Genomic DNA, 12,316 nt, shown 5'->3' with positions numbered 1-12,316 from the left:
GATTAGCCATGTGCCTGCGGTTTTCTTTTAAACAAAGAATATCTGAACAAAGCATTTGCAGTTACTAGTTTTTGAGATGACATAATGACCATGTCAGCCTCTGACTGCAATGGTTGTAACTCTTAGAGTATCAATAGATAGGCATCTTTTACAAATGAATACTATAGGCATTGTTTTTGTTTGATGATCTTAGTTAAGATATGTGTCTACATAGTCAAGTTGTCAGCTACTTGGAATCAAAGCTCTCCTTTTTTTCCTTTTTGTAAAGGATTTGTTTTAATTATGAACATACACACATCGCTGTGTGGGTTCCAGCAGAGGCCAGAGGCGTTGGGTCCTCCTGGAACTAGAGTTATAGGAACTTGTGAACCTTTAATGTGGGCTCTGGGTCCTCTGGAAGAGTACTGTGTTTCCTTAACCACTGAGCCATCTCTCTAGCTTTACATTAAAAAAATAAAATAAAATTAGACCTTTAACTAGTATTTTTAGTTTCTCCATCAGTGGCGGGGAAATTCTGGCCTGGTAAGGTGATTGTGGGAAAAAAAAATGTGAGCTATTACAGCAAAAGCCCCAAACCATCAATTCTTTATCTCTTGCCATGAGCCACATAGTGCTTTAACCCCATCAGATACTTGTTGACTTGTACATGTTTAATACTAGCTGACGTCAGATTTCTCCTAAGGTTGACTATTTCTAAAGCACAATTCTAGACTAGAAAAGAATTGTTATGCATAAAAGTATCCACTCATTAAAAAAGAGAGAGAGAGAGAAAGTCTTGTTTAGTGTTAAGTCACTATTAGGATTGTTACATAATGGTCAGATTCCCAACACACTTGAAAAACAACTATCGTTGATCACCCGCTTTTAAATAAACACAGCCTTCTTTGATGTTGGCAAAGTGCATTGGCCGCAGCGTTCACCAGTAAGGACAAAAACATGTAATAGATTCTCCCATGTCTGTGTAGCAGAGAGCTCTGATGTCTGTGAGTTAATGGTAACTGTTCGTGATTGGCCAACAAGGATATGGAAATGTCTTGTTATTTTGTGTGTGTGTGCGTGTGTACGTGTGTGTGTCCACATTGCTGGGAGTTCAACCTCATGACTCATGTATTTAAGGCAAGTGCTCTGTGATTGAGCAATAGGTCTCTCCCATTCTGTAAAAATTTCTTATTTTAAGTCGAAATATATTTTGTGAATCCCCATTGCATTGTGCTCCTTAGAACACCTTTGTGAGACAGACAGATGCTATTCCTGAAAGATGGCAGACCTGAGAGGTCAGTTGATCCTCATAGCTTCTGGTATATTGGTTAGTTAGGCCTTTAAATAAAGTGGACATGTTCAGTCAGGTGTGGCGATACATGCCTATCATCTCTGCAGTTAAGAGGCAGAAGTAGGATTGGAAGCTTGAGGCTAGCCTGAGCTACATAGGAATTTCAAGGCCAGCTTGTGCTATAAAGCAAGACATTGTCGCCAAACCAAGGCAAGCCAAACCAAATCAAACCAACCCAGCTCCCTCACTACAGCATTCAAGACATGAATTTGTCAGCCTTGCAACATCTCACTCCTTTTAACACTTCGCACAAAGCTTTGTAGGACACCCTCCTCTTGAGGGTCTAATAGTTCTCTTTATATGGTGTTAACTGAAGTAGTTTTTTTCTCATTCCCACCCTTCTGCTTCCTAGCGATGGTGGTATTTTTTTTTTTTTTTTGGTTCTTTTTTTTCGGAGCTGGGGACCGAACCCAGGGCCTTGCGCTTCCTAGGTAAGCGCTCTACCACTGAGCCAAATCCCCAGCCCCAATGGTGGTATTTTTAATTAGTTTCCAGGGTTCCCAGCCTCAGTATCATTTTCTTCTTCTCACATACCCAGTGTCTACACCTGCAAGTTATCTCTGCATTCTGAATATGTCCTAATCTCCACTTGCTACCATAATCAAAAATGCTGTCATCTCTTGTCTAATCAGAACCACTGACAAACAATTTCCGCAGCTTCTGTTTCCCTGGGTCACACCCTTGCTTATAGAGAAATCTCACTATGGCTACCTTAAAAAAAAAAAAAAAAAAAAAAGAAAACAAAAACAATCCACACGTTCAAAAGTTCTTCAACAGCTTCATATTATCATCCAGTAAAATTTCACCTCCTACCTTCAAGGTCATTGTACTATACTTCCTTCTTGGGACCCTCAGATCTTACTTTCTATTGCTTTTACCCTCTACCCACTCCACTCTACCCACAGTGGTCTCAGGATCTTGTTCTCCAAAGAGGTTAATGAGCACCACCTCTTGCATTTTTTTCAGGTCTTAGGTTAATTGTCATCTTGTAGTTGAAATCCATGTTTAATTTGTTTTTATAGCACTAATTCAAATTGTTGTTGAGTGTTACTCCTCACCTGTGATGCATCTCTCTGTCTCTGTCTCTGTCTGTCTGTCTGTCTCTCTCTCTCTCTCCCCCCCTCCTCCCCTCCCTCCCTCCTTCCTCCCTCCCTCCCTCTAGACATAGAAAAATGTTTGGCTTTTTGTAAGTGCCTAATAATTGTGTATAAATAATGCATATAGTTTGGGCTTTAAAAAAGACATTGCCAGTGCCTTTATGGTAAGAAGGGGGAATAGAAGACACATTACTTTTTATAGAAAGTGAAGGGAAATAAATCAATGAGAAGTTTCTGTTTCTGTGTCATGAGATGCAGTTACCTGCCAGTTGGTGGAGGAGGGATGCAGTATGGGACAGAAGCTTAGAATAAAAATAATTCACATTCACTAAGATATTATTATCTGGTTGTGATGTTTGAGTTTCATTTTCAGTGGGACTAGATTTAGAATAATTTAGAAGATCCATTCTGGTTATGTTTCTGAGGGTGTTTACAAAGAACTTTAACTGAGGAGGGAAGGCCCACCTGAATGTGGGTAGCACCATCCTATAGGATGTTGTCCCAAACTCAGTCCAAACAAGGAGGAAGAAAACCTGGAAGAGCAGCATTCATTTGTATGTGCTTCCTGACCGTGGCGCGCTGTGACTATCTGTTATTATGACAAACCTGGAAGAGCAGCTTCCTGACAGGGGATCAGCATGACTATTTACTATTATGACCTCACCATCATGACTGACTGGATCCCCTCTAACTGTGAGCCAAAATAAATCTTCCTTCAGTTGCTTTTGCCAGGCATTTTGTCATACTATTAAGAAAGAGAGGAAATTGGTACTTGAGAAATGAGGTTTTTGCTGTGGCTGGCTGACCATGTGGCTTGTAGGCCTTTGAAACTGCTTTGTAGAAGGAATTTGGAAGTTTGGACCTTTGGTCTAGAGAAGCCCTTGAATGCTATAGGCTACAGATACCTAACCCTTGGACATTGGGATGGTAAACCAGTCTCTTAAGAACTTGCCGTAGCTATGCTGGGATATGCGCAGCTTCAAGCGGAAGCCTGATGTGCTTGGTTTAAACGGAGCCTAAAAGATGGCCGTATGGAAGGCCGGGATGCTGAAGTGAAAGAAACTAATGTCCTGGCTCATGAGATCTCTAATGGAAAAGACGACTCTGTCAGGAATTGGACTAGTAGCTGCCACCTGGACTGTATTCTGGCAAAAACACTGGCGCTGTTTTGCTCATGTCTAGAAAACATATTATTCTGCACGCTATAGAGATTTTATAAGTACTCTTCACCTTTTGAGGTTTTGCATTTGTAGTGATTGATCATTTGGCAACCTTCATATCAGTGGTAATTTAGATTATGATGTAACTTGATTTTTTAGCAATAAAACAAAAATGGAGTATATAGTAATGTTGACTCACCTATGATTTTTTTTCTGACTTTAGGTTTTACAAAACATTACAAATTATAAAAATATATTTATATTCTGTGAGATGATAGGCTATGACATATTAGAGTTGAGACTGTAGATGGGACTAAATCCCTCAACAGTGATATAGTAGAAGAGATGGCCATTTCCATTATGTTGGCCATTAGACTTAAGCCCAGATTTTGATATTACTTCTAGGATACAGAAACTACTCAGAGTCTTTGAGGTATATAATGAAAAGTATTTTTCATGAATGTCTTCTCAGTCAGGTGGTCAACAAGAGTGTGTTCTCTAATGGACACCCAGCGACATTTTGCACGATTTCCTTCTGGGATGTCCATCTTTACCCTTTACCACAATGAGAACCTTTGTGTTTGGTAGCAGTACTTTACAATGAAAGGAATTTTGCGTGCATGGATGCATATATACATCCACACATATATGTTTAAATGAAGTAAACATAAATTTTTATTTTCTGGAATGGGAATTTCCAGATGTGGCACAGCGTTGGCTATTGGTTTAGTGATCTGGTGAACGCAGTAGTAATCAGAAACGAACTTTCTCCTGGAGTCCATGTTTAAACTGGCATGCTGAAATGATCTGGGTTTCGATCTGCACATCTGAATTCATTTTGTAAAGTATGGCAAGCAGCTGCATCTCGTAGGAAAGCCGAAACAACTGCAGGACATTAACCCACTGAGAAGATTACAGTAGTTTTTCAGTTCCATGTTAACTGTACTTATTAGTGAAAATTGACGCGAGTGCTTCTGCTTTTAACAGACTTTTTTTTTTAATGTCTAGAAGAAAGGAAATAAAGCATTGGAATGATAGGACTTTGATGTGTAAAGAAGTTAATGTCTAAAGAAGTAATTATCTAAATCATCAAACAAAATGTGGGTCCAGGAAAGAATTATTTTGGAGAGTCTAATGAGCTATCAGCTCATCATGCCAAGAAAAATGTTATTCACCTGCTTGATTTAGAAATTAAGTAACTTGTCTGGGAAAGGCTGATCATGTTTGTAACGAATTTGGATGTGGACCCTTTACCTCTTACCAGTAAATACCCTCAACAGGAAACATTTCTAATGGGGAGACAACTGAACAAAAGCTGGGCATCAAAGCTGGGGCCTGGCCTATCTTGCTATAAACTGGCTCTATCAGATATGCCCCCTTTAGAGAGTTAGCAAGGTGACCAGATTTGAAACTGAAGAAAGGGACACATTGTTTCAGCAGTGTCTCACTTAAAATGGCTCAGTGATTAAGACTCTGCTCTTCCAGAGGCCCTGAGTTCAATTCCCAGCAACCACATGGTGGCTCACAGCCATCTGTAATGGAATCTGGCCCCCTCTTCTGGTGTGTCTGAAGACAGCTACAGTGTACCCATGAATAAAACAAAGTAGTTATGTAAAACTTTAAGTCCCCCGTCTTCCATTAGCATTAAACTTAAAAACAAAGTTTTGGCCATAGTATAATTCCACAGAATGGCATACATATCAAATGTGAAATGGGTCAACTCAAATTCTGATTTTGAGAGGCTGATGTTAATACGTTATCCTTGAGGTTAACACTTCTCCAGGCTTTGTGTTGGAACCTGGAGAACCCTGACAGAGGTCCTTGGAAAGGGGAGACTGTTTGTTCTGTGTTTTGTTCTGCTGGTCTGTTTGTACAAATCTGTGGTTCTTGTTTTCCCCTAGTCATGGACTGGGGGTGTGGTTTTTTTTTTTTTTTTTCCAGTTTCAAGCTGGAGTTTGAGGGCACATGGCACATGCCTGGAATCCCAGCGTGTAGGAGGTGGAGGCAGGGAGGCTACCTACCAAGTTCATTGCCATCTCGGAGTACTTGAGATTGTCTCAAAACCAAAATGGAACAAAGGACTGTTTCCTTTCTTATTTTGTTTATAAAAAATAGTAATTATTTCAAAAGTCTTTGTGAAAATCAGAATAAATTTAGGCTTAAAGGAAAGTGATAATCTTTCTTAGCATTAGGTTTTTTTTATGTGTTTGGCTGTAGGTTCAGTTTGAATGAAGTTTCCTTGTATTCCCTGTCTTTCAGAGCGCTCATACTTGGTGCCCCCCTCCCCCCCTTTTTAATTCTAGCCTGGGTCCTAGGACACTCAGCATAAGTCCTAGGAGTATTGGGGTATTTTAGACATAATCACATATAAGTATGTCTGCAAACTTAGTATGCTATAATTAAGGTGCTATTTGCTGTAGATCTTTGTGTCATCAGCTTTTCAAAAATGGCCCATCTCAGGCAGTTGAGGACAGTAGCTTTTTTCTGTAGCATACTTTCATGGGTCCTGTTCTTGAGGCGTGACCCTTATCTAGATTCCCTTGGTGACTTTTTATCATATTTCACACATTCGATCAGATTAAAAGGATATATTATGAAAGTGAATTTGACAGCCATACGGAGAAGGAACTAAGTGTGAAAGATGAGTTTGTAGAAGGCCGTGGTGGCAGAGCAGGAGGGGAAGCAAGTTAACTTCTTGTCTTCTCGTACATCTTAGAGTACAGGGAGTATTAAAGATGAGATGGATTTTTAGGTAGCGTGCCTGGCAGTTGGTGTCAAAGGACTTTATAAAATGTTTAATATTTGTTGAATTTTGGAAGTCTCTTAATTAAACAACCTGTTTTCAGACTTGCATTTTTGAAGTAAAGGTATTCTAAATTGATATAAACCTTTTGTCAGCTCTAGGGGTGTTTTAAAGATCTTTATTTAATAGCTAACATTTATTGTGCACTCACTGTGTCAAGATTGTTTTAAATTGTCCTGATAGTCTTTAAAAAGTAGGACCACTGTACACATTTTAAAGACAGGATAATGGAAGCAAAGAGAAGTGAAGCAACCTCTCTAAAGACCTTACAAAGTGGCAGAGCTGGGACTCGAACCCAGGCCCCTGAAGCCAAACATTGAAATCAGGTCTTTGGGCAAGACTTTCTTTTTTACTTCCTCTCACATCTTTCACAGTAATCGGGTGAAACTGTTTTCTTTTGTTACTGAGAGTCTGGCCATCAGCCAGAGGGCCTCAGGAGTCAGCCACCCCATGTAGACATTGTGTGATTTGCCAGGAACTGTGTGGGGAAAGCTAATCAGTGACACAGATGCCCAAGGAGATAATGAGCTCTGTCTTTGAGATGTGCAGAGTGGGAGAGTGTTTTCCATAGTCTGCAGAGAAGCCATGCACAGGATCGAGCTGAAAGCTTCTACTTGGGAAGGTCTTTCTAGGCTGAGGTCTCCTGTCTCCTGTTAGTATAGGCTGTGCTCAACTCAGCATCTTCAGGTCAGATGTCACCATAGAAAATTCTGTTCGGCAATTGGCTTCTGCAGTGGTGTGAGCAGCCCAGGCCTTTGTGTAGCACTAACTCTAGAAGCTGCCTTACCAAGTAGACTGTGCCTGTACCCCTGTCACATGCTCTGTCATATGCTCTAGGTTTGTATGTTCGTGCATAGAATTTACAAAGTGTTTCTCATTTGTAACTTATGGGAAATGATGGTATTCTGTAGTTTACCTAAATATAGGAAGTAATATTTATCGTGTACTTATTGTGCAGTAGTGATACTCTTCCCTGGTATTCCCAAAAGGAGAGGAGAGAGACTGGGCACACTCCTATCTGGTGCATGCATGTGTGTGGAGGGCAGAGGGTGATAGCACATTGTCTTGTTTAGTCACTTGTGTGCATTATTCAGTTGTCTTAGAACAGCATTTCTGTTTGAAAACTATTCAAAGTCGGTCCTCCATCCTGTCCCAGGTGCTTACAGTGTCCAGTAATGGTTACGTATGCTGTGTCAGGCCTCCTATAGCAATAGTTCTGTCATCGTTTTATAGTAGTGCAGGATAGGTCATCCTCAAGGCCATCTCAGATCCTAGAGCTCTCTGTCTCAGCTAAACTTCCTTGCCGGAGAGCAGCCAGGATCACCGTGCCTCTCTGTTCTCCAGTGCTGGCTTACAGAGTTGCTGCTGAGCCAGTTTTCATGGGTGTGCTGGGATCTGAACTTGGGTCCTTGTGCTTGCATAGTACTGTGCCCACAGCCAACTCTTCAGCTCCCTAAGTGACTTTTGTTTTTATTGGTCTGGATGAAAGTGGGGGAGCGTGTGTTAAGGGGCTACCAGACCCTCCCTGAAGAATCGCTAATGAGACTTTGGGTGGAGTGCCACACTCTGGAGAACTCTGGAACTGTGCCAAAGTAGTTTAAAGTGTTCCAGTTCTCTTCCTGACTACAGCGTAGGTACTGAATGTGTAGTGGTCACATAGGCACCAGCTTGATACCTGAACTCACTGAGCACTTTCCTCGCTCTACTTCTTTTCTTTTGAATAAAGACATTGAGTAGAAGGAAAGTGTACTCACACAAAACTGAAATTAATCAGGAATTTGGACGTTTCTATACTTTTTGAAGTAACTCAAAATTGCCTGTTTCGTGTACTTTTTATAGCTAAACATGCGTGTAAGTTTTATTTTTTCTCTTAATCTAGATGAATAATACTGCAGCTAGCCCGATGTCTACTGCCACTTCAAGTAGTGGAAGGAATGCTGGGAAGACCATCAGCTTCGCCGCCGAGCTGCAGAGCATGATGTGAGTCTGCCTTTACATGGTGTTTCTGTTGCTGTTCTAAACTGATCAGGGTTGAAGAAGGAAGTTGGAATCAAACGTATAAACCTTAGCTTAATGTAATCTGTATTTAGAAAAAAAGTAAAATAATCTCATAACATGGAAATAGCTCCATGGAAGACAGGGAGAACTGGATAAAATGCTCGAGCTGTGCACTGTATTTGAAGATTAAGTACTATTAGCTCTCCTTTTCTCGGGTAGTCAAAATGTTTTCAGAGAAGTTTGCAGTTTTTTTTAATTGTCCTATCTGTGAGCCTGATTCAGAGTAGTTTTAAATTTTGATAGTATTTGAACCATTGCATTTCAGATTATTGTAAGGAGCACAAAGCATTAAAAAATTACAACAACACACATATGTGTTGAATCTTTGAGGAATTGCACATTTGTTTAAGAAGTCTCCCTGAAGGTGATTGTCAGATTGCAGTAAGGGAGACTACCTTCTTAACTGGAGGGGTGGCAGACAGGGAACCATGTAAGGACTGAGTTCTTAGTGCTTCAGGAGACAGGGATCTTACAGGAAGAGACCTCAAGGCAACATCACTTCTTTCCCAATGATTTATCAGGAAGTCTAAAAGACTGTGTCTGTGGAAAGTGTAAATGCCTTTCTTGTGTGTGTGTTTGTGTGTGTGTGTGTGTGTGTGTGTGTGTGTGTGTGTGTGTGTGTAGATAGCCTTTTTACCAAGTTAACTCTGTGTGGTAGTGATCCTTCAAAGCACAATCTTGATAAGTTTGACCACATATACTTTCTCAGGAGACATACTTTAAAGAAACTATTAAGTTTGAAAGCATTTTTTAAAAAACTAATTAATTAATTAGTTAACTTTACATCCCGATTGGAGCTGACTGTATGTAGCTCCCCCTCCCACCTCTCCTCCAGTTCCAGTGTTCGTGAAGGAGTACATTACCATAGCCAGTTTGGGGAAAAAGAAAGCATTACCATCACAGTAACTCAGACTGCTTTCTAATTATCAGGGCCTTTGAGAACCTTGGTTGTACAGGTCATCTATAGATACTGAGTTCTCTGAGTTTAAAAAAAAATTTAGGTCTTCCTTTGAAAATTAGCAAACTCAAGTGTGCAATATAATCTCTTCCTTATAAAAATTATGCTCTAAAACTAAAAACTGATAATACTTCGTGATTGCTAAGATGGGGAAAAGGACTAATTCAGAAGCTGAATTTTGTGAGCCTGCCTATATTTTGAATTATGGAAAACTTTAAGAGCTTATATATTTATATACTTTAAGTTTTCATTATAGTGTGATGGGCTTTCTGTTATCACTGTTCTACATTATGGTACATTAATTATATTTAAAATATTAAGTATACTTTATGATAAGGGGATGAATATGGTTCTTTTCTGTGACACTAAATTGATTTACTTAGTGGTTTTTAACTGTTAGTTTGGATATTTTCAGATTCTTAAAATTATAGCATAATGAACCCCATGTATCCTTTATCCAAATTTAGCAATAATTACTCTTCCACAGTTTCATTCGATCTTTTTTCCTAATATTCATTTAAAAATAGTCAAGTGTTTTAAAGCTAATCTCATAGAGCTTAAACAGTATATAAGTCAGTGGTGAGCACCAGGTGTGCACGGCATGAGTCAGCACACTGTGTAACTGGCTCAGTGACTGATGCTCCCTGACCCTCCGGGATGCTCCTTTGTTTATAGCCATTGCTCACTGCTGTCTCCGTGCTATGCAGTAGAGCTAGGTGTCTGTGGCAAATACCATGTGGACTATGAGGCTGAAGATATTTACTGTCTAGCTTTTGCGGAGGTTGACCTCTGAGCTCTAAAACTAGCTCTGTATAAAAAGAAAATAGGAACTTTGGAGTAGCGGTGCCTAATATTTGTATCTAATAGACCTAAGGCCATTTAGGAGTGTTGGGAAAAAGAAAAGAAAAACTAAATTCAGCACTTTGTATTAACTACTTTTGCACACATATTTGCTAGCGATCTCCCTAAGCTGGATTCAGAATGTAAAGGTTATTGTTGGCTGTGACTCTGGAACAAGTGTGCACTTTCCTTCATTTCAGACCTGAGGGAGCGGCCACTCCTAACAGTACATTCAGCATTGAGAGGCTGAGTTTTTCCCCTCACGAATTTCACCTCAGAAAGGGAGCGAAAGCCAAACGAGGGGATCCTTTTTAGCTTGCTGATACTTCCTCTTACTTTAAAAGCTTCAGGCTTTAGGTTGTATACAAATGGAGTCTGTATAGGACATGCAGTCAGTGGTTGTGTGCATTTTTCAGATGAGGAAGTGAAGACTTAATCCCCACATGCTGGGAGGATTTCACTCCAATTCTCACTGCTGCTGTGTTTGTTTTGCTGTTTTCCAGTCCCGCAGCTGCCATTTTCCGTATGAACTACCTAGTAGTAAGTTGTTTGCCTTTGGATTGCAGGCTCTCTAACTGGGGAATACAACTTAGTATTTTTCCAAGGGTTGATAATGCTGACAAGTATCTAGTTGTGAATTACAGTAAAAGCTGTCCAGTTCCATTAATTCAGAGTGGTTGCCCTATCCAACAGAGGAAAGCCCTACATCCCTTAAAGAAACAGAACAGCTACCCAGTTACCTAAGCCCAAGGAGGCAGAAAGTCACACAGGCAGAGGCACAGACAATCTGCTGTAAGCTGTGCCAAGGCCAAGGGCAACTTGTACACCAGGCTGTGACTGTGTGGCAGCCGATTCCTTCTCATTCTATTCCGTGTGTATGGCTGTTTGTCTACCTGTGTGTCTGTGTACCATTTGCTGGCCTGATGCTAAAGGGAGGCAGAAGAGGGTGCTGGATCACCGGTAACTGGAGTTAAAGACACTGTGAGCTAGATAGGTGCAGAGAATCTAACCTGGGTCCTCCGAAAGAGCAGTCAGTGCTCCTAACTGCTGAGCCGTCTCTCTAGCTTTTCTGTTTGTTTTTCTTTTTTAGTGGTTCTTAGTAATACGTAGCCACTATTGTGCTTCTGTAATGTGTGCCTCCCCTCTTAGTATGTTATGAACAATTTGTATGTCCTTACACTTTATTAGTCTCCTATTGTTATTTCCAGGTTTTCCAGTATTGTTAAAAATGTGAAATAAAATATTGGTATCTATTACTTTAAAATCAAAGAAGAATAATTTTTCAGTCTAATGTGTTTTTTTGGTACTAACTTTTAAGTTTTCCCCCAAGGAAGCTAGACTGATGTACATTTCTGTCATTCTGAGAGCACCCTCCTCCCAACCCCCAAATCTACAACAGTGGAGACATGCTGTTGCGTTGTTTAACAGCTGGCCATTTCAATGTAATTTGGTCACTTAAACTTTGTGTGCGTGTGTGTGTGTGTGTGTGTGTGTGCATGTGTGTGTGCACTCGTGTGTGTGTGTGTGTGTGTGTGTGTGTGTGCACATGCATGCTCATATGTTCTTATTCTCAGCATAGATTTTACCTTCTTGTTTTCCTGTAGTTTATTAGGGACTTCTAATATTTCAAAAGGTTCCTGTCTCGTGGATCCCATCTGGCATTTCTTTCTACCCAGCATTCGGTTTCTTTAAGGATTGTTTAGCGATTTAAAGTACATTAATTTTTTTAAAAAAAAAAACTGTATCTTGGTTAATTTTACAGTCTTGCTTCTACCCGTGACCTGAAGTCCTCTCAGTCTTTATACATAGTCCCTGGGCATGTTCCCGGAGTCGGGTCTGATTTCCCTCCGCAGTTTACTACTTAGTCCATTTTGTCGTTGTTGCTGTTGTTGTTGTCGGGCTGGGCTCTAAGTGAAAGCAATTTTGCTTTAGATCTATTCACTAGTGTCCCCCCACCACAAACTCCACAACCTCCCTTCCCTCAGGGCTGCAGCTCCACCTTCCTCAGATAGTGCGCGACTGCCTTTGCCTCTCCGCAGTGCTCCAGAGTGGGCTCTCCCTTTGCCAGCA

The 12,316-nt window shown here is 40.5% G+C and overlaps 2 protein-coding genes across 47 annotated transcripts in view; one reads left to right on the top strand and one right to left on the bottom strand.

The window, feature by feature from the left end:
• Supt3h (SPT3 homolog, SAGA and STAGA complex component) overlaps positions 1-12,316 on the top strand; it is a 335,078-nt gene that overhangs the window by 3,524 nt on the left and 319,238 nt on the right. For all 35 annotated transcript variants that reach the window (XR_015628924.1, XM_087567714.1, XM_087567709.1 and 32 more), the window contains 1 exon segment: positions 8,270-8,370. Coding sequence is in view for 17 of the 35 variants with exons in the window: in XM_087567714.1 (XP_087423840.1) it covers positions 8,270-8,370 (101 nt within the window). In the remaining 18 variants the exon portion in view is untranslated.
• The window catches only part of Runx2 (RUNX family transcription factor 2), a 326,063-nt gene that overhangs the window by 289,544 nt on the left and 24,203 nt on the right, over positions 1-12,316 (bottom strand).

Source organism: Rattus norvegicus, chromosome 9, assembly GCF_021556685.1.
Source record: "Rattus norvegicus strain SHRSP/BbbUtx chromosome 9, alternate assembly SHRSP_T2T, whole genome shotgun sequence".
NCBI lineage: Eukaryota > Metazoa > Chordata > Mammalia > Rodentia > Muridae > Rattus > Rattus norvegicus.
The sequence above is the reverse complement of the archived record's forward strand: the minus strand, read 5'-3'. Positions and strand labels throughout refer to the sequence as shown.